General features: G+C 37.9%; 3 protein-coding genes across 3 annotated transcripts; 2 read left to right on the top strand and 1 right to left on the bottom strand.

Moving 5' to 3' along the window:
- Positions 1 to 2,029: 2,029 nt before the first annotated feature.
- Positions 2,030 to 17,888, top strand: LOC577857 (wnt inhibitory factor 1). The gene is made up of 8 exons (XM_778062.5): positions 2,030 to 2,455; positions 6,002 to 6,186; positions 10,661 to 10,763; positions 15,205 to 15,348; positions 16,070 to 16,168; positions 16,693 to 16,788; positions 17,106 to 17,201; positions 17,781 to 17,888. The coding sequence occupies exons 1-8, from the start codon at positions 2,335 to 2,337 to the stop codon at positions 17,876 to 17,878; spliced, it is 942 nt and encodes a 313-aa protein (XP_783155.2). The 5' UTR covers positions 2,030 to 2,334; the 3' UTR covers positions 17,879 to 17,888.
- On the bottom strand, positions 11,410 to 11,846 carry LOC100890459 (late histone H2B.2.2). The gene has a single exon (XM_003724571.3). It carries the CDS (start codon positions 11,817 to 11,819, stop codon positions 11,445 to 11,447), a length of 375 nt encoding a protein of 124 aa, XP_003724619.1. The 5' UTR covers positions 11,820 to 11,846; the 3' UTR covers positions 11,410 to 11,444.
- LOC105438198 (late histone H2A.2.2) lies at positions 13,147 to 14,457 on the top strand. Its single transcript, XM_011665718.2, has one exon. The coding sequence runs from the start codon at positions 13,250 to 13,252 to the stop codon at positions 13,610 to 13,612; it is 363 nt and encodes a 120-aa protein (XP_011664020.1). The 5' UTR covers positions 13,147 to 13,249; the 3' UTR covers positions 13,613 to 14,457.
- Positions 17,889 to 19,834: the final 1,946 nt, after the last annotated feature.

Below are 19,834 nucleotides of genomic sequence, written 5' to 3'. Positions count from 1 at the left end.
TTGTTATAATATTATGATTAATATTATTATAGTTATTATCGTTATTATCATTTAGTCTTTTGGTGGGTTGGTACTAGATTGGAATAACTATTTCTTGTTCTTCCCGTCTTCGGGATGTAGAAAAAAAGACAGTCACTCCCATTTCCCCTCTTCCCCTTGACCCTTCATCTCTATCTCTTTCTATCTCTATCTTCTCTCTCTCTCTCTCTCTCTCTCCCTCTCTCTCTCTCTCTCTCTCTCTCTCCCCCTCCCATAGTCTCTTTACTTCTACCTTACTACCCCCGTCTCTCTCTCTCTCTTTCTCTCTCTCTCTCTCTCTCTTTCACTCTCTGTCTTTCTTTCCTTCTCTCTCTCTCTCTCTCACTCTCTATCTCCCACACCTATATATATATATATATATATATATATATATATATATATATATCAACGTATTCAGTCCATGTCTATTATGTTCCTCTGAAAATATGCCCAGGTTTAGAGTTTGATTATGATGACTGCTTAGCAATGTATATGCGCCCTCTATTTAAAGAGAAGGTTGAGTTCTGGGAAGAGGTGAAAAATAATTTGTGAGCGTCATCATGATTCTTATTATGCAAGTGTGGAAGAACATCAGATAAGAAATGTTCCCTGAAAAGCATGGCTCTTCAAATGCCTTTATATTCTAAATATGTCATGTAACATCGTAAAACTCGGGGGTAGGATTTGTACGCCACGTGTTCGTGTAGTCCCATATACATCTTTCTGTGTACAGTGTTGGTAACTTTACCAAGACTTGGCCAAATTTCTTATCATTGTGATGATTCCAGAACCTTGCAATACACACAAAGTCTTATATGCTAGATGATCAACCTTTTCTGGTCGATTCCACATCGTTTCTTTCACAATGCAATCGCATGACCAGAACTCAACTTCATCTTTAACTCCGATTTGAAGGGGGAAAAGAAGAAGAAAATCGAATCTAATCTTCTCAGTATTTTTATTGTTATCTGTGTGGCAAAATTCTTCTAACTCCAAAAATAATGTGGTAGAAATATTGTATAATTATTAATAGAGATATGGAAAATATGGGATATGAGAATGAGCGAGAGAGACAGAGAGCTATGATAGAGAAAGATATTTCACCATTGAGCCAACACGGATACAAAATCATATTTAACAATGACCAAGATATTAACACCTTTTTATTGAGATTATATCAGTTTTAATTACGTCATCTGTTTTTAATAATTCAACTTGACTGGAATTCGACCTTCTATGCTTTTGTTGGTTTTCTTATCAAAACGATTTGTCGGAGTTGGCGGAAAATTTGTCGGTGTTTGTGATTTATATTGAAATGTGTCTGTTTTCGCCCCTCCGTGGATGCTTCATTAACCAAGTGTATCTACATTGATACAAAACCTGATATTCCGATTTAATCTCACATTGTGATCTAATTTTGAAATATTTCGCTCTTTCTTCACCCTTCTCCAACTCTCGGTACTTTCTCTATCTGTGTCTGTTTGTTACTGTTGATTTTTGTTCTTCGCCCTGAAAACAGTCGGATAAAGGGCTGCATTATCTGGGCTAGCCGCATTTCAGATTTTAGGTCCGGTGCAATTTTGAGTGATTCTGTTTTACGGGGCGGTATAATGGGAATGGGCCGTCTCTATAAAATGGACTATGGCACAATGCCCAAATGCATGTTTAAGCCATCTCCACCCCTATACTTCCTTCCACATACAATAAGTTGACATCATTTTGGTAACCGTAAAGTCATCTGTAGCTTCATGACTACCGACAAAATTCTGAATGTGTTTTAGTTAAAATCAGGACAGTACCTTACAACACATCTTGAAAGTCCTGAAAGTCCCGAAAGTGCCTCAATTCCGTATAGGTGGGTATCCCTGCCCTTTTTACCACATTTAAGCTCTTTCTGTGCGGTAAATTTGGAGTTTAATGACCTAAATCTCCAAATTAATTCGACAATAGGTTGGCGACGATCATTTATGGGGCATCGGTCCCTAGACTCTATTTTGTTCCAGCTCTGCAGTGCGTCCATCCGTATCTCCCAGAACAGTTAGGGATAAAGCCTTTCTGCCTTTACACTCGGCACAGTTAATCACGAATAGAGATTTGTCCCGAGTGTAGCTGTATAGTTCGCTACCTCAGGCTTGAGAGTGATCTGGAAGTTTAACGTTACCTTGAGGAGATAGTAATTTATCTTGACCAGAAGAGGAACAGAACATTTGAGAAAAGTTGACTACTAAACCGTGGCGCACATGAATTGAAATTCCTAGGATTACTACTGTGAAACTACTTTACCTTACGCAGAATAAGAAGATTTGGGGTGAAAATATGATTCGATATTGCCAGCTGATATTGGCTGCTTTTATCGGGTCTGCCGTGGGTCTTTTCAGCGGCGGTGGTCCAGCGGTAGATCTTTGGTTATCCGCTGATGAAGTTTCTCGAATTTTAGGTACGTATCACAAATTACATAAATTGCATAATTACCAGAAAGAACAAAATCAATTATAATTATTTGGATGGACAGGGGGTCTAAGATGTTTTGCTTGGCCTCGGTTTAAGCATTTTTTCAAAGATTAACGCTAGTAAAGTATTTATACCTTGGTTTCAGTGTAGTATCCACATTGGTTTCATAGGAATAAAATTGTAACATTTTGTCAAGAACAACTTTTTATGGGCGTGGTTTCAGGTTTGTGATATGGGGTAGAATGGTGCTACAAGGGGGGAAGGGCATTGTCAAAAGCCTAAAAGGAACATTTGGAGAAATGGATACTGGGAATGCATGAGAATAAGAAGCGTGAAAACTCATGAGGGTAATGTCCTACAACTATTCCGTCTTGACATGTGTCGTAGACTTTAAACGAAAGAGATAATGACATTGTGTATTTTATCAAAAATAAACCAAAATGCTAATACCATTCGGTCGGGCAGTGGTCATAACGGTATACTGTTATGAACTGAAATTTGCTGTTTCTGTTGCGTTTGGTATGTGGATTTTGTCATAATTTGTCTGATGGTTGTTAACTCTGTGTTCTGTTTTCGAACTGTTTGAAATTTGATATGGTTTACATTGGAAACCTGCCTCCCCCTCTTGTCCCCCCCCCCCCCCCAAAAAAAAAAAAAAAAATTAGGTTAAGTAAGAAACCGAAATAGCTCTTGCTAAAACCTCTTAAAATGTCAAAACGTAACGCGATAAGCAGAAGTGAGAGTTTTAAGAGATAAAATCCTTCTGCCAATCTTCCGAAATTTTCTTTCTATAGGTTGGCTGCCGATTTATAAGCGTCTAATTAATTAGCAAGCTTGTTTGAATGCTTTTGTTTTGCCCTGGTCTGTTTCGTAAACACAATCCAGATTAGTTGGATAAATACCAACTTATCGTCTTCCCGTTAGAGATTAAACGAATCAATACCGGATCAGAACGTCTTTCTTTGGGAGGATTTATTGTCAGAATCAAAGGCGGAGAAGCTTCGCCGTCAGTCTTGAGCAAAGGTGTATTGTTAAAGAATAAGTTCATTACCGATCTTAACGACTTGGGTCTAGAGGAGCAGACAGTGTGCCTTGTATGAGATGCGTTCAACTGGATGCATTAGTCATCAATTGAGATTAAGGTTTGTGTAAGATAAAGAGACTTTATACCCGTGAAGGGTAAGCCAAAAGACGTTGGAGTGATGTTAATATTTCTGAAATTTCGTTGTTTACTCATATCTCCTTGAGACCATCATGGTTACAGTAAGATTTTGGTTGTACATAATGCAGTATTTACAGCGGCTGTAACAGAATAATACAAATCGAATAAGGTCTTTATACTTTGGTCTACACAATTGAAGAGGTATACTGCCAGCGGAAGAAAGCCCAACGAGTGGCAGAAAAATCTAAAAAATAAATGATATTACAATTCTCAGCAAATAATGGAGAAAAAATATCATGTCCAGCTGTGATGTTTGTACACCGTTACAGGATGCATGTTCTTTACATTATTGTTCTCCACATGATGCTATTTCAAAATGTTAAAAATAGACAACCTAATAATTTAGAAAGGGCTCGCGGATTTTCTTTTAAAACCGCCTTCTGAAAAGTATGCCTCATAATAACAAGACAATTCATTTGATTATTACATGTATTCAAATTTTTGATATATTATTTAATATTGTATAACAAAAAATTGTGCATAACATCAATGTATAAAACACTTCAACGTCAACGGTATATTCCGTTGGAAATCCCACCCTATTGCTACATCACCCTTAGGTCACTGGAACGATAATGACCATGACGTTGTCCCTGCTTTCCATATGCCCTTTGACCACAAGTGACCTTTTCATAAACTCTGCGAATTATGATCATAACAAACCCAGCACACCTATCATTCATTACGATCATATACAGCGTAGTGAGGGTTAACTCATGGAAAAGCTTGGGAGGCATGCGCATGGGAGGCTTCGTCAGTTTATTCCTCGTGGTCTGTTTTCCCTCTTTCTCCCCACCCCTTTCTCTCTCTCTCTCTCTCTCTCTCTTCCCCCCTCTCTCTCTCCCTCTCTCTCTCTCTCTCTCTCTCACTCTTTTCTCTTTTTTCTCTTTTCATTTACCTATTTCTGTATTTCATCTTGTTTACCATTCGATGGGGTGGGGTTGACCACATGCACCCCAGATAGCCAGCACCGTTTATAATCGAATTCAAAACGAAAAAGAATGGTAAAATGACTTACTGAAAATTCTGGTTTACCATTTTAAGGGGTACTGTAACGATATAATATATTGAAGTTAGAACGAATGAATTCCGTTTTTGATATTTTGCCCAATTTGAAACGAGAAAAAAGGTTAAGTTTGAACCCCGAACTTTTGTCCAATTTCGTTTTATCGTATACAGGACTGAACGTTTCGTGACATTATCACAGAGAAAATATTCAGTCTAATTGGATTTATTGCAACGGAAAAGAGGAGAACAAAAATCGAGATGTATAAAGGAGTAAAAAGAAGTCTCAAATATAACTTGTGTTTATTTTGCGAAAAATTTGATGAAAGGTTCAATTTCATTCCTTTCGTGAAGATGAAATCATAATACCCCCTAGGCAGATCTCGAATGAGATTTGCAAGGGTTGGAATATGTTTTGGATTACAGCGAAAATTGAATTTAGGATGATAGGGTAAGGGAAACTCGGTGATTTGAAGAAAGCAAAAACTATATACGTTGGTACGTGACTACCAAATACTCTTCTGATGTTTTGTATTTTCTAACTTTCTCTTTCATGAATATTGTATATGAACAATTTATTTGACTGAAGAAAAAAGGTGAATTTTGTTGATGTTTTCCATCATAATATCATATAATTTATGATATACTGTTTTCCACTTTTTTAATGGCTCGTCATTGACAATAGCACATTGCCTATAGACCTTACCTATAGTATAAATTCATTTTGAAAGTAGGCCCTATAATGGAATGTACTTTATTCCATGACAATATATTGAGATGTGAATGATCTTAATTCTACATGCATATTGTACTGGATATGAGCAAATTGTTTCATGAAAAATAACTTTCCTTTTTTTAGTTCTTAAATTTCTTAAATTTTTCATTTGCCATACTTTGCTATTATCCGTTTGTCTTCTATTTCACAAACGACTGAATAAATCGTTGTAATGCACAATATTTCATCTATTTCGTATTTCGTTATTATTGCAATGGTATTGATGAACGATATGTGACCACGTCGGGAATTTCCAAACCAAGTCTCAAGGGACTATTTTCTCCCACCCCCCCCCCATTTTCCACTCCTCCCAACGGCCCTCTCTCTCTCTCTCTCTCTCTCCCCCCCCCCCACCCCCTCACCGTCCTCTTTCCTCTTCACTTTTTTGTTGTCTTTATACTAGATTTGGCGATAAAATGAAGATTTTGTATAATATGAAAGTATTAGATTAAAGGTATGAATTCTGTTGAATGTATACCAAGCCCCTGCAAACCTACTTTAAAGCATAATATATTCCTTTTCCCCCAAAGGGAGGCATGCATCTGGGCCTCTCTACATTATCCAAGATGGGTTGCCGAACCCATCTCTGTCTCCTTCGCTGTTGAGAAGCAATGGTAACTCATTTTATGATTCCACTGACATCGATCAAAGAACAAGGTTCATTCTTCCTGCAAACGCGGACTCATTGAAGATCTCGTGGCGGGCCCCGAAACCGGTAAGTACTGTAACAAAAATCTATGTACAGCTAGCTCAACATCGACCAAAAATCCAAAACCACCCCAAAACACATAGCATTTCTTTCCACTTTATCCAAAAAAGTACGCCGATAAGATCATTGATAACAATAGCCTACGTCTAATGTTTGTGATGGCCATATTATCGGCCAAGGATAACATTGGCTAATGTTTTTAGAAAACTATAAAATTGAACACAATCATGCAACACCTCTGAAACTTTCTATAAAAATGTTAAGAATAACTCCTCGGCCAGATCTTTGTACTCCATACAATACGAGCTTTAAAATGAAAAATATAACTTTGTATTTCACTCTTTGTTACATGGACCTATATGTAACTAAAATATGATAAACATAAATTATGATTAGACCACTGATTATACCTGTAACTACCCCCCCCCCCACCCCCAACTGATGCAACATGGCTGAGTGTTGTTACTGGCGATCTTATATATTTTGTTCTTATGATATATGGAAGCGAAACTATATTTGATCTGGTCTCTCACTTAACAAAATTATTTTGTTAAGGTAAAAGATAATCTTTGTATTTACGTTTAAATTGAGAATGTGATTTTGATTTTTTTTTTCTTCAACTCATTGGGCATTTCATTCCAGGTTTTCGCTCAAGTGCAAGTTCTTGTTTTGCGTGAAAAATTATGTTTATACAGTACTATGTGCAATATCACATAAGCCTATATGACTGAATATCTATAAGTGTAGCTTCTATAATACGTCATGCTGTATAATACACCATTCATCGGAAAATTCTATTACAAGGCGAATCGTGGTTGCACTATGTATTTTCATAGATTGGATCCAGAGATAAGTCCAGTACGCGATCATATTTTTGTGAAAAAATGAAAAACAGATGTTTGATGTGGATGTTTTCACCATTAGCGTTTTCACACACCAGGTTGGGCTTCCAGATAAAAATTTTCGTGTCTTTTGTGTGCAAGGAAGGGGGCAGTAAAGAGAGAGAGAGAGTGAGAGAGAGAGAGAGAGAGAGGGAGAGAGAGAGAGAGAGAGAGAGAAAGAGAGAGAGAAAGGGGAGGGGGAAGGTGGAGAGGATAGAGGGAGAGGATAGAGGGGAGGGTAAACAAGGGAAACAAGCCAGAGGGAGAAAGATGAAGAGGGGAATTGTATGGTATAAAGACAGTACTAGAATGGGAGCGAATAGTCATGCAGAGGGGAAGAGAAGGAGAGAGATAAAAGGACAGGGATAGAAAGGGAGATAGAGTGAGAGATGGGGAGGGAGAGAGAAACAGATGGGGAATAAAAAGAAAAGAAAGAGAGAGAGGGATACCTGAGATACAGAGAAAGAGGAGAGGAGATATAGTATGATAATTATCGTAAAATTAGATGATTGTGATTGTGATACCGTAACCATATGTTTAGAATAAGAAAGAACAGTTTAATACTGTATATGCTTAGGATCTCTTTCGATAAACGATTACATTTTAAACAGTTTTCTTGGAGTCTCCACATCATTAATTTGCTTTAAAAATGTAAAAGCGTCCAAAAGGTCCATGAAATCACCTTCACCTTTCGAATTGCTGTAAAAATAATTAACAAAAGAAATCTGGACTCCGGCAACCCATCATTCCTATTTGCTGTTGAGAGGCTACATTAAAAGAGAAAGAAACAATAACAATAGACACAATTGGAGCTCTTTCTATCCTTTGTTGATATATGGGTGAAAGAGCAGCAAATTGTACTCGAAATGGCAGAAGCCATACCGATGCCTTAACTGAATTCCTTCACCCGTGACTTCAGTCTATAATATGCGGTGAATAGAGAAGAAGTAATTTATTAGAATAAAATGAAGAAAAATAATTTTGCGTAACCACAGGAGGCATTTGTTTGTTGACTAACCACACGACGTAACTGTTTTTCGGTTTTGTATGTACCAATTATATACAAAACCAAGGGATGCCTGAAAGTTTGGATATCATGGCACATCACTATTGAGCGCAGACTTTGTGCATTTAGTATACTATCAACAACGTGTGCTGTTATGTTGTTGCGAACTGATGTCAGGGGTTGTTGATTTTAATGAATTTCGCAATAAATATCGAGATTTAATCTATTTGAAGCGCTGATAAAATCAGCAGTAATTTCAATGGTCACCCTATCCATAGTATAAAGACTTTTATAGTTATAAACACTCAGGTGTTTAAATGATATATCACATTTAATAAGCATACACATTTTTATCGAATTGATATGTGAAATAAAAATAATCAAGTACCAGACAGAGTAGCGCCGACTGACGGTACACAAATTGACTGAATTTGGCCGAGTACCCATTTTTGGTTTATTGTTTCACATTTTGAACTGCTGCTTCCCATTATGCCCATGAAGTAATGAGAAGATAAAAGATTAAATCATTTCGATTATATTCTCACCATAATAGATTCTCTTGTGTGTTTTTTTTTTTTATAAACTTATGTTCAGAAGGCACCGTCCATTCACCCTTATACTTTGAATTTTGCAAGTTCCCTTGGCCTCATGTTGTTTAATTTTCTGTTCTCTTTCTTTTCATGTATCTCGCGATGATATTTTACCGCCCACCCCCCCCCCCCCCCACCAAAAAAAAACAAAAAAACACGGTTGTCCGTGCAATCATATCTACATTTCGTATCTATTGTAGGCTTTGTAGCAACATTTACCTTTTAAACTAGATATCTACCCATCTCAGGGCTGTTTTGTTTATCAGGCTTTAGCGGGGTATGTACGTGAACTTGCTGAGCCGTGTATTATCGCGTGTTGAAATCAGCTCAATAATTCATTCTGATTGATGTGGAATTGTTATTGTGTCACCTTTTACCCGGAAAATCAGAATATAAAAAAGCAGACAAAATGATGTTATCCATTTTTGCGCATTCATACACTTTTTGATGAATGGAATTTTATTGTGACATTGTATCGCATCGAATTCAACAGATTTGTTCGTGCGATAAATGGGAATTCGGTACTTGAGAACAAATCGGGCCTACATACATGCATGGAGGACCTCATTCTTTATCAATCCATTTCATATTAAAACGAAATGAACAAAGACAGTGGTGTGTGTACGGGGAGGTACGTTTCCAGCCCCATCAAATGAAAATAAAAAGGTAAACGAGAGAGAGAGAGAGAGAGGTATAGAGAGAAATTGGGAAGGGATCGAGTGGAGAAGTGAACGTTAAAACGAAAATATACTATACCGCTAACACCCCTACTTACTTTGCTCCCTTGCATATTTTGTCCATCTAATGGGACAAGTACCCCCGAAATAATCTGCAAGGGTCCCCCTCAATGGCTGGACCCGTGTTAAAAATCTATTCCTGCATAGTAAATATTCACATTTGCCATGCAGGTGAACCCATATAGATGTTAACAAAAATATAATGGAAAATGGCCGCTTCTCCCTTGTGACAAAAAAAATGCTGTAACGCCCGTAGGCTACCCGGTCATGAATCAGATAATGGTCGAAGGGGTTTTGTGGTGACAATAGAATGGGGGTAATTATGACAAGAGGTCAAACCTCTAACATGTCTTTAGATGTACCTCTGTTGATGATAATCATTATATGAATATAAGTCGGTCGCTAAGCAATAGAACAATAAAAAAGGAGTTGCAAAAAGGGGGAAGAATGGAGGGGAGAAAGGTGAAGAAACGAGAAACGTACTTACTCAGGTGACAATCAGGAGAGGGAAACGACACAATATTGTGTACGCCATTGCGATATATTCAAAATGCTCTTGCCCTTAGAACTCTGTACATACAAATTAGAGGGCAGGGGTTATCGTACACATTATAGTTTCGTCAACATGCTTGAGGAAAATAAAAAATAAAGGAGTTGAGGTTATCTACTTTGTACTTTTCGTATTCATGCTGTCGATAAGCTCTAATTATTTCAGAAAGATGGCTCCTAATGACGTGTGTCAAAACTGTGATTTTACGGCAAAGTGATTTTCAAGGCGCATAAACAAAATTGCTGGGGATTTTTCGTGCTTATTTGTCCTTCTTTAAATCGACATTTCGTAGCTGAAACACTGATACGTGATGGGGCTGTAAATGAAGGTCTTATATTTTACACGATGTGTGTTGATAGGATTGGAAGGTGGTTAACCGTAAACAGCAAGTGTGTTTTGAGAAGAAAAAAGTCATACCTACCACAAATGGAAGTAAATATTTGCCTGAAACGGTTGTTTTGAAAAAGTCATAACCGGAAAAGAAAAAATAACGATATGCAACGGCCAACACTATAATACTAGGGACGACGAAACAACGACGAAATGTGCAACATTTTTGTAAAACACGGTGGACACAGTGTTTCAACAAAGTACTTAAAATAATGTATCTCTTTTCATGTATCATCCCAAAATTCTCTCATATTCCACGTAATGTATACCCCTAAAAAAGATCGACAATGTGTAATCTCTATTCTTGCTTTTATCTATTTCCTCAGTTCCATTATACTTTCATGGAGCTTCAATCCAGCGACCCGTCAATCATGGGACCACCGTTACTCAGCATCACTTTAGAAGACAGCATGCCCAATAATGACACAGGTTTGTTCTTCCCTCCTCGTTTTTTGTATACAGGGGCGGGTCAATATTGTGTTAAGGGGGACCACAATTTTGAAAATTTGCTGACAAGCCCCCCCCCCCCCCCCGAAAAAAAAATTCAGGTGTCTTTTTGGGAATTTGGAAAAATTCAAGAGGGGCACATTTTGTCTGTTGTTTTCGCGGAATTCAGGAAGTTTTCGAAACCCCTCCCTCTCCAAAAGTAAACAGTTATCAGATTCATCAAGTGCCCTTTGAGTAGAGAGTTGAAGAATGGAGCATATTTTTTTATACAAAAATCATTCAAAGTGCCTGATAAGGTACGTATGGGATGAGAGACAGTTGTGACATGCGCATACGTATGCCCGCTCAGAGGTCATTTTTTAGTGCTCCAAAAAGTTCCCTTTCAAGTAAAAAATTAGACATATTGTATTTTGTGATTTTGTGATTTAAATGTTGCGATTATACTTTTTCTTAAACTGCATAAAACTAAATTCACCGGCTCGATTGTTTTTGTCGTTTTATAGATCTTTTAAAAAAATGTAAATTTAACGGATCGAAACTAACCCTTTTTGGCGTTAGGTAAACCTCTAGGAATAATTGAAGATGAGTTCTATATAAGATTCTTTCTTGGAAATTTGGTGGCTCTGAAAAGAGCCGTTTGTTGTAAATATGGCGAAGACCAATTTACTTGGAGGTGGTGTACTTGGTGACAGCCTTGGTGCCCTCAGAGACGGCGTGCTTGGCCAGCTCTCCGGGGAGGAGGAGACGGACAGCGGTCTGGATCTCTCGGCTGCTGATGGTGGACTTCTTGTTGTAGAGGGCAAGACGAGAAGCCTCACCGGCGATGCGCTGGAAGACGTCGTTAACGAAGCTGTTCATGATGGACATGGCCTTGCTTGAGATACCAGTGTCGGGGTGGACCTGCTTCAGAACCTTGTAGATGTAGATTCCGTAGCTTTCCTTTCGCTTTCGGCGACGGGTCTTGGAGGCGCCACTTGGGCGTCCCTTGGCCTTACCGGCCTTCTTGGCTCCCTTTCCGCTAGTTTGCTTGGCAGGCATGATGATTACTTAATTGTGTCGAGTAGATCAACTGAAGACACACCGAGAGCCTCCCCCTATTTATGAAGAATCCTGGGGCCGTCTTCGCATGGTTGCGTTGTTTAAACTTCGCGGGAATCCAAATCGTATGCAAATGAAGGATCGCTCCGACCGAACGGAAAAACGATCGATTTTTATCAATGCCTAAACCTTCGTGGGTGATATTGCCTTTCACCCGTTACCACTGTCATAAACTCGGTCAATATTTATAGACCAACTGAAATTCATCCAGTGAAGTAACCATTACCAAAATAATATGGGGTAGTGTACTGAATAGTGAATGGTGAGGCAACCCTTGAACTCATGCTTAATTATACAGGTGCAGAGAATGAAACAATCAAATTAAATTTCTTAAACTAAAAGGGCATCAGCAGTCAATGGTGTGAAATTGTAAAACAGGGAGATGTTAGATTAGATCACCCCATGCCTGGATCACCCATGCGAACTTGCGAAGTAATATATTTTTGAAAATTATATTGAATAATCTTATTAATTGCATCATAATAATATTCAACGAATAGCATTATTAGGCTACAATAATAAGGTCCTTTAATAGTATAATATTTGTGAATTGTAATTGCTCTTCTTCCTCCCGAGATACTGTATAACTGTATTTGATTCTATTTCGCGGGCTATTTTGACTGAAGAAAATATAAGACTTCACGATGTGTCTGTACTTGTCATGCACTTAATTTAGAATATATGCCAACCAGTCTGTCTTCAGGTTCGTTTAGTTATACTTTTCATGAAAAAGAGATGAGCAACAATTTGCCCTACTTTGACAAAAGAAATCCACTATCATTTAAAAAAATCTACTCAGACACCTGTTCACGTTTACATCGTATGAATTACTCAAAGAGTGTGAAAAGGGTTCCGTGTCATTTTGTCGTTTCTAACAAGAAAAACATGTACCGGTAGAGTTAATTCATGCATTTCGATAGTTGCTTCTTTTGGGTTAAAGTAGGGGATACATATTATATTTGAGAGAGCTGACGTTCATTGCAAAGCACGAATTACTTCTGGTGGCGCCTAATTGCATTGTTTCTTTATGCCTTTGGAATACTGGTTTTTACGCTGGGGTTTTGGGGTGTGGTTCATTTCTAAAGTGCACGCAGCGGGGGATGTTTTGGTTCGTATGAATGAATGCGTTACCCGTGTTTTTGGAAAGCGCGCCATATGCAAATGACATTTTACGGTGATCCCGATCGATTTCGACCGTAAAACACAATTGATATACTAATTAAAGCGAGGAGATTCACGGTGAGGGATTCATTGATCGCTAATTTGCGGCCTATTCGGATCACCTGTAGAAGGTATAAATAGCGTAGCGCGAGATTCAAAGCATAGTTTGTTCTAGTTCTCAACGAAGACAACATCTAAACTCAACCATCATGTCTGGACGTGGTAAGGGCGCTAAATCCAAGAGCAAGGCCAAGAGCCGCTCATCCCGTGCAGGGCTTCAGTTCCCTGTTGGTCGTGTGCACCGCTTCTTGAAGAAGGGCAACTACGCCGGCCGTGTCGGTGCTGGTGCCCCCGTGTACCTTGCTGCCGTCCTCGAGTACCTGACCGCTGAGATCCTCGAGCTCGCTGGCAACGCCGCCCGCGACAACAAGAAGAGCAGAATCATCCCCCGTCACCTTCAGCTCGCCATCCGCAACGACGAGGAGCTCAACAAACTTCTTGGTGGAATTACCATCGCCCAAGGCGGTGTTCTCCCCAACATCCAGGCTGTTCTCCTCCCCAAGAAGAAGTAAATTCTTCATCTCACCTTGTGAACTCAAACGGCTCTTTTCAGAGCCACCAAACCTCCAAGAAAGAAATAAAAGATGAAACTCGTCTCACTTTACTAGACCCAGATATTGCAATATTCGTACGGTACATCCCTTCCTCTTCTCTTTATTAATGAAGTAACACACCCAGTTACAAAAAGTGCTAGTTTCTGATTAAAAATCTAGTTGCAGACTCACACCTACCATGGAGTTACTAGTAACTACTCCATGCACCTACTGATTTTGTTGTCATATCTTTCACATAAAGCCGAAAAAGCCGACATAAAGTAGAAACGATAACATTAAACATTTTAATTAAAAAACTTGACATTATATCGTCACAAGTCTTGTTTACAATAACATTATTCACCATTTCGCATGGCAATCATGCATCGCCCACATGACTTTGTCTTTTTAATTTCAATGTTTTACAAGTAACATGACTAACAATGTATTAATATATTTTCTCTCTTGTTCAAAATAATGTGGGTGGAATAATTCCCATTGTTGAGAGAGCTGATTGCAGAGATTAATATAGTAGGTCCCCTTTACCATATCATGCCTATATCAAATATTGTGATATAGTGAAAAGGGATTTCTAAGTAGTTTGACCTAGTAATTATGCACTTTTGCTCCTGTAAAATACTTCCGTTGCATTTCAGAAACAAAACGTCATTTTTTTAAAAGATTATAAAACGTTTCCGCTTTCCCTATAATTACCATGCGTCTTAATCCCAGTGAGAGAATGCGAGGTCAGGTTTTAAGTTGTAAAACGCCCAAATTTGAAATGCATATCCCCAAATCCTAAGGCATGGAATAACAGTAATAATTGGAAAAACAAAAAAAAATATTACTTTGTGCATGTTGTATGGTCATAATGTGAGGACTGTGCCCGGTCCGGGAGGGTGGGGGGGGGGTCTTGTTATCTTCTCATCTTATTCTTGTATCCAGCCTTTACTTCTCGATCCTCTCCGTTTTATTGCCTTTTCAATAAATAATTCCCACATTCCATAGGAAGGGGGAGGGGATAAGTGCCCCTTGTCTTTAAAGCCCTACATAACTGGATTCATGACACGTTTGCTATCTTACCCCATTTCTATACTATCCATGAAAGTTGAATAAAGTACAGTATATTCGGCAGGATAGCAAAGCATAGTAGAAGAGAGACAATAGCCGTAAATTAAGGAAGCTCATCGTCTTGCACTCAGTAAACCGCAAGAATGAACAGAAAGCTGAAAATCATACAAAATTATGCATGGAAACTTAAGAAACAAGTATTTTGAATTTAACAACAATTATACCTGATCTGTTATCTCCCATCCCAGAAGTGGTCTACAGCTCACTAGACTCACATTGCCGGTCTCATAGGCTGTCGGTCTAATGGGATGTCCCTTCAAAAGAAATAAGAACGTGAAAGAAAGGGGGTGTGCAACCCATGGGTTGAGTGACTTGACCCGGCGATCAAACACTTTTATGAGTTGACTGATTAATGGATATAGCAGATGATGAATATGTAAGTGGTTTTCATGATCGTATGGAAGTGTATAATATAACTTTTCTTTTCATGACACTTCTAGAATTTCGCATGGACTTCCCTTGCACCGGTGAGAGGACCGGCATAGCATCTGTAAACGTCATTCTGCGAATTCGACATTTCAAGAGCGGTCTCGATATCCCTGCATCTCCTATACATCTTAGCTTTGACAAACAGTGCGTAGAAGGTAGGAATTGTTGGTACTTTTAGCAGATTATGTCAAGGAATCGTAACATCTAATTCTTATTCAAGTGTGAAAATATCAATGTTTTCGTTTGCAATCACTTTGCAGGTGAAAATTGATCATACATACATATATTTCAATATAGACTCCCCTCCCCCCTCCCCCCCCCCTCTCTCTCTCTCTCTCTCTCTCTCTCTTTCTATTTCTTCGGCTCTTCATCTGTCGTTCACATTCTCTTAATTTTGTCTCTCCTTGTCTATCACAATTCTTTTCTTTTCTTTTCCTCACATGCCCTCCCATTTCCGTGCCCTTTTTGTTGGACTATGCCCCGATTATCTCCCTTTCAGCTTTAACTCAACAGACTCCACATCATCCTCATTGCAATCATATATAAGTTATATTATTCTTAATTTGGCCCTCGTTACTAAACTATTATCCGATGTCCCATTGTTTGTATTCCTTTTTATGTATTCATCTCAGAATAAACGATGCAACATTTCCCACCTCTTGCTTAAATGCTTTTATTCGTTTTTGTAATTTAACACAATCTCAAAAGCCTTCTCCATCACCTGTTGAAATGTGGGACCAGTAATGTTCTTCACCTTATCTGAAAATGATTTGTTTATAGGATAAACAATACTGTATTGAATGAAATTGCAATTGAAATGATTCTTTGAAAGTTTTTTTCATCGTCTTTATTTTCTACAAATTGATTTTTGTTTAGCTCCCACTTGTGAGCCTCGGTGTGCGAATGGAGGGATGTGTAATCAGATGGGTCGATGTGACTGTGCAGATGGATTCTACGGTCATTCCTGTCGAATCAGTGAGTAACTACAGGCCCTATAACCCCCCTTACCCCCTTGCCCTCACCCTGTAGTAAAAGATTTTGAATAATTTTATTTGTATGGGCCTGAACTACATGTCAAAGTAATTTCAATAAACATAATCATAAATAATAGAAAATATAAATAGGCGGGATAAACTCTTCGAATTCAGTTCCTATTGAATTTTGAATTTGAATTAGTAAACTTCAAAAAAAAATCAAAACTCTATAGTTGCCGTTTCAGTAAGCAGAATATTCATTCGATAGTAATTCAAGTCAAAGTTGATCCGAGTAAACTATTTTATTACTACATAATGACAAAGCACGATATTATTAGTGAAATACAACTCGAAGGAAAAATGGAGGATGTAATTTAATTTCAAATGAAAGATTTACAAAACGAATCAACAGCATGACAAACAGTGTCAAAATTCCAGGTACACTGTAAGTAAGTATTCTACATCCATTTTATTGATCTGTCCTAACTTTTTTTCTTCTAACCGTGAATTTCATCTTCCTTGCAGTATTCTGCATACCACACTGTTATAACTCAGGAACCTGTGTGGCTCCAGGAGTATGTGAGTGCCAGAAAGGCTTCATTGGAGACCGATGTCAAAAAGGTGAGTCCGCTGAGACAATAATTCAATCAACCAGTCTTTCAATTCAACTAGTCAATCGACAAATTAGAATATTAAATCAATCGATTTAAGGCGAAATATTAAATCGTCATTTGGTTTTATTTCTTATTCAATAGTGTAATAGAGGAATTGAAAGATTGATACAAATAGAGAGGAAGTTAGAAATAAATAGGGCGAAGAGTCAGCAGAAGAAGAAGAAGAAGAAGAAGAAGAAGAAGAAGAAGAAGAACTGTCACTCTCAATAAGAACTAATAATTGCTTATGAACTTTCTTTTTATTTTTTTTTATTTTCTTCAAAGCCATTTGCACAGACGACTGTACCGGTCATGGATACTGCTATAAGCCTGGCTACTGCTTCTGCTATCGAGGATGGACGGGGCCAAAATGTGACAAACGTAAGTTCACAAAATGATAACTTTATTCCAAATAAATATGATGGATTCAATGGAGTGATTAAAACAAAAAAAGCAAAAAAATTAGACAAAAGAGATAATCAGTCATTGGAAAATTCATTTTAGAGACATTATTTATGGTGACGCCACAATCAAAAATTCGCATCATTTGATATGTACGATTACATTCAGGAAGCTAATTGCATTCAATCAATAATAACAAATAAGACGAAGAAGAAAAAATGCAAAAAACGAAGTTGAAGTGCAGGGCGATAATTAAGCGGTGAAAATTGCCGGAGCTTGTCTTGAATATATTAATGTTGATGGATTTGGTCGATCAATGTTTCGACGAATTTTGACGGCCCATAAAACATTATTCCGACGTGTATTTGCTAATTTTTGCTTGGTTGCTTATCTCCTTGAAAGTTCTTAATATATTTATTGCATTTCATTTTGCTGTTTGTTGTTGAAAAGTACACACTACAGGAACCCTTAATTATTATTTGTTTGTATAAGGTCACAATAGTCACTTTCTGTAATTGTTATGATAGATTTTATTTTTATTCCTTGATTTCTTTGCAGGAATTGACAATTCTCCAAAAGCATTAGAGGCGACCTCTTACCGATCAAAGAACGTCAGACTTGTTAAGAACAGACGATTCTGGAGCGATACTACATAATCAAGGCTACAAACAAAATCATGGACATACTAACAGTGGTGTAGCTACAAATGGCATGGGGCACATGCTTCATACTGAATGGGGAAAATGAAATGAGATGAGAGAGAGAGAAATTTAGAGGAGAAAAGGAAGCTCTAAAAAAGGATACTCCTGGATCTCCCAACAATGGCCTTGAATTCATGTTACATCCACCGAGTAGGCTACTGAGAGTGATGTCCCCCCCCCCCCCCCCCCACCCCATGATTAATTTTGGTGCCCTCTTAATGTCATGCGACGCCACTTATACGAGGCAACACATATTGGACAATCAGGCGCGTACGCAGGATTTTTTCAAGGGGGGGGGGGGGGTTTAACATTTATAAATCGTCCGAAAATTTCGCAACGACTCAGCCAGCCGCTGAATAAGCGGGGGGTAAGAGGACACTTTTACTTTTTTTTTTTTTTTTTTTTTTGGTCTCGAAATTTGAAAATTTGACCATTTAGCTCCGTTGGGGGGGGGGGGGGGGGTAAGTTCAGCTTTTTTAGGTCAGCCATAGAATTTAAAAAAAAAAATTTTAATAAAAAAAAATCAATAAAAAAAAAAAATCCAAAGGGGGGAGGGGGGGGGGGGGTTTTAGGGAGGTTATGGGGGGGGGGTTTACACACAAAAAATTCCAAGGGGGGGGGGGGTTAACCCCCAACCCCCCACCCCCCCCCCCCCCTCTGTGTATGCGCCTGTGGACAATCATGTTGCATTTGTAAATTTACAACAGAACCCCGCAAAGAAAATGGAAAATGTATTCCCCTTATTACATGCACTGACGATAATGATGATGATTTAAGGCACTTATAGTCATGGCGTCAAGTTTCTGTTTAAAAGACTGATCAAGACTCTACGATGCTATTTTTGTGTGCAGATTATAATGAATATCCGAAGGGTTTTATAATGTTTTTATATTCGTTATTTATTTGTTCTCTACCACCACTATCAACCATAATAAGCAAATTGAAGGAAAAAAATCCAGTGTAGCCTTCAGTGTAAATAGGGGCTTGGTGGCATGTTACACCCCCCCCCCCCCCACCCAGTTATAGCAACAAAAAAATGTAATTACAAAACGTGAACTGATATTGATTGATTGATTTTTATTCGACAAGCTTCCAACATACAACTAATAACAGGTCAGAAATAAGTCAGCTTGAACAGGATAACCCACGAAAGCTCGAGAGCTTATTTCCAGTGGGGTCCCTTACAGACATGTATAAAATTAATAACTTAAAATAGTAATAAATATTTACAGACAGATAAGAAAAATAAAAGAATTACTTATTAAAGATAATAATAATAACAACATTAAGCTGATGATAGAAATGATAATAAGTACAAGAAGAAAAGGAAGAAGGAGAAGAAGAAAAAGAGGCGGAGGAAGAAGAGGAAAATAATGATGAATTTGTAGAATTTCTATAACGTACGAAAACATGAGTATATACAAAATGAAAAAGTAGGAACCGGCAGAAGAATACAAATTTCAATCATATAACATGTCATTTACTTCTCTTATCTGACTGTCAACTATTAGGTATTCCTTTAATTTCCTCTGAAAATGAGCATAGTTTTCTATTTCCTTTACATCATTGGGAAGGGAATTCCAATGTTTTATGGCATTGTAATAAAGCGAATTTCCAATACTACCTACTCTTTCTGGTAAGTTAAAGTTGAATCGGCTATTTCTTGTATTATAATCTTGTAAGTCAGTAACAAGATCGAAGTTGGATCGAATATAATGATTCGACCTAGTCTGATATATTTTATGCACATGATGCAATACGAGTTGTTTTGATCTTTGGTCGACTTCAAGAAAACCAGCTTTAGAAAGTTCGCTGCAGCCAACATGAGTTCTTGGACCAGAACAGTTGATAAATCTCACCATTTTGTTCTGTATAATCTTCAACTTCTTTTGATCTGACTTGTTGATGTTA

This window comes from Strongylocentrotus purpuratus, unplaced genomic scaffold (assembly GCF_000002235.5).
Source record: "Strongylocentrotus purpuratus isolate Spur 01 unplaced genomic scaffold, Spur_5.0 spur5_scaffold_6, whole genome shotgun sequence".
NCBI classification, from domain to species: domain Eukaryota; kingdom Metazoa; phylum Echinodermata; class Echinoidea; order Camarodonta; family Strongylocentrotidae; genus Strongylocentrotus; species Strongylocentrotus purpuratus.
Note: the sequence above shows the minus strand (reverse complement) of the source record. Positions and strands in the feature narration are given on the sequence as shown.

Coding starts and splice junctions, on each gene's coding strand:
- LOC577857 (XM_778062.5), top strand. CDS start 2,335: ATGATTCGATATTGCCAGCTGATATTGGCTGCTTTTATCGGGTCTGCC. Junction 10,764..15,204: donor CATGCCCAATAATGACACAG/GTTTGTTCTTCC, acceptor TGACACTTCTAG/AATTTCGCATGGACTTCCCT. Junction 16,789..17,105: donor TGGAGACCGATGTCAAAAAG/GTGAGTCCGCTG, acceptor TTTTCTTCAAAG/CCATTTGCACAGACGACTGT.
- LOC100890459 (XM_003724571.3), bottom strand. CDS start 11,819: ATGCCTGCCAAGCAAACTAGCGGAAAGGGAGCCAAGAAGGCCGGTAAG.
- LOC105438198 (XM_011665718.2), top strand. CDS start 13,250: ATGTCTGGACGTGGTAAGGGCGCTAAATCCAAGAGCAAGGCCAAGAGC.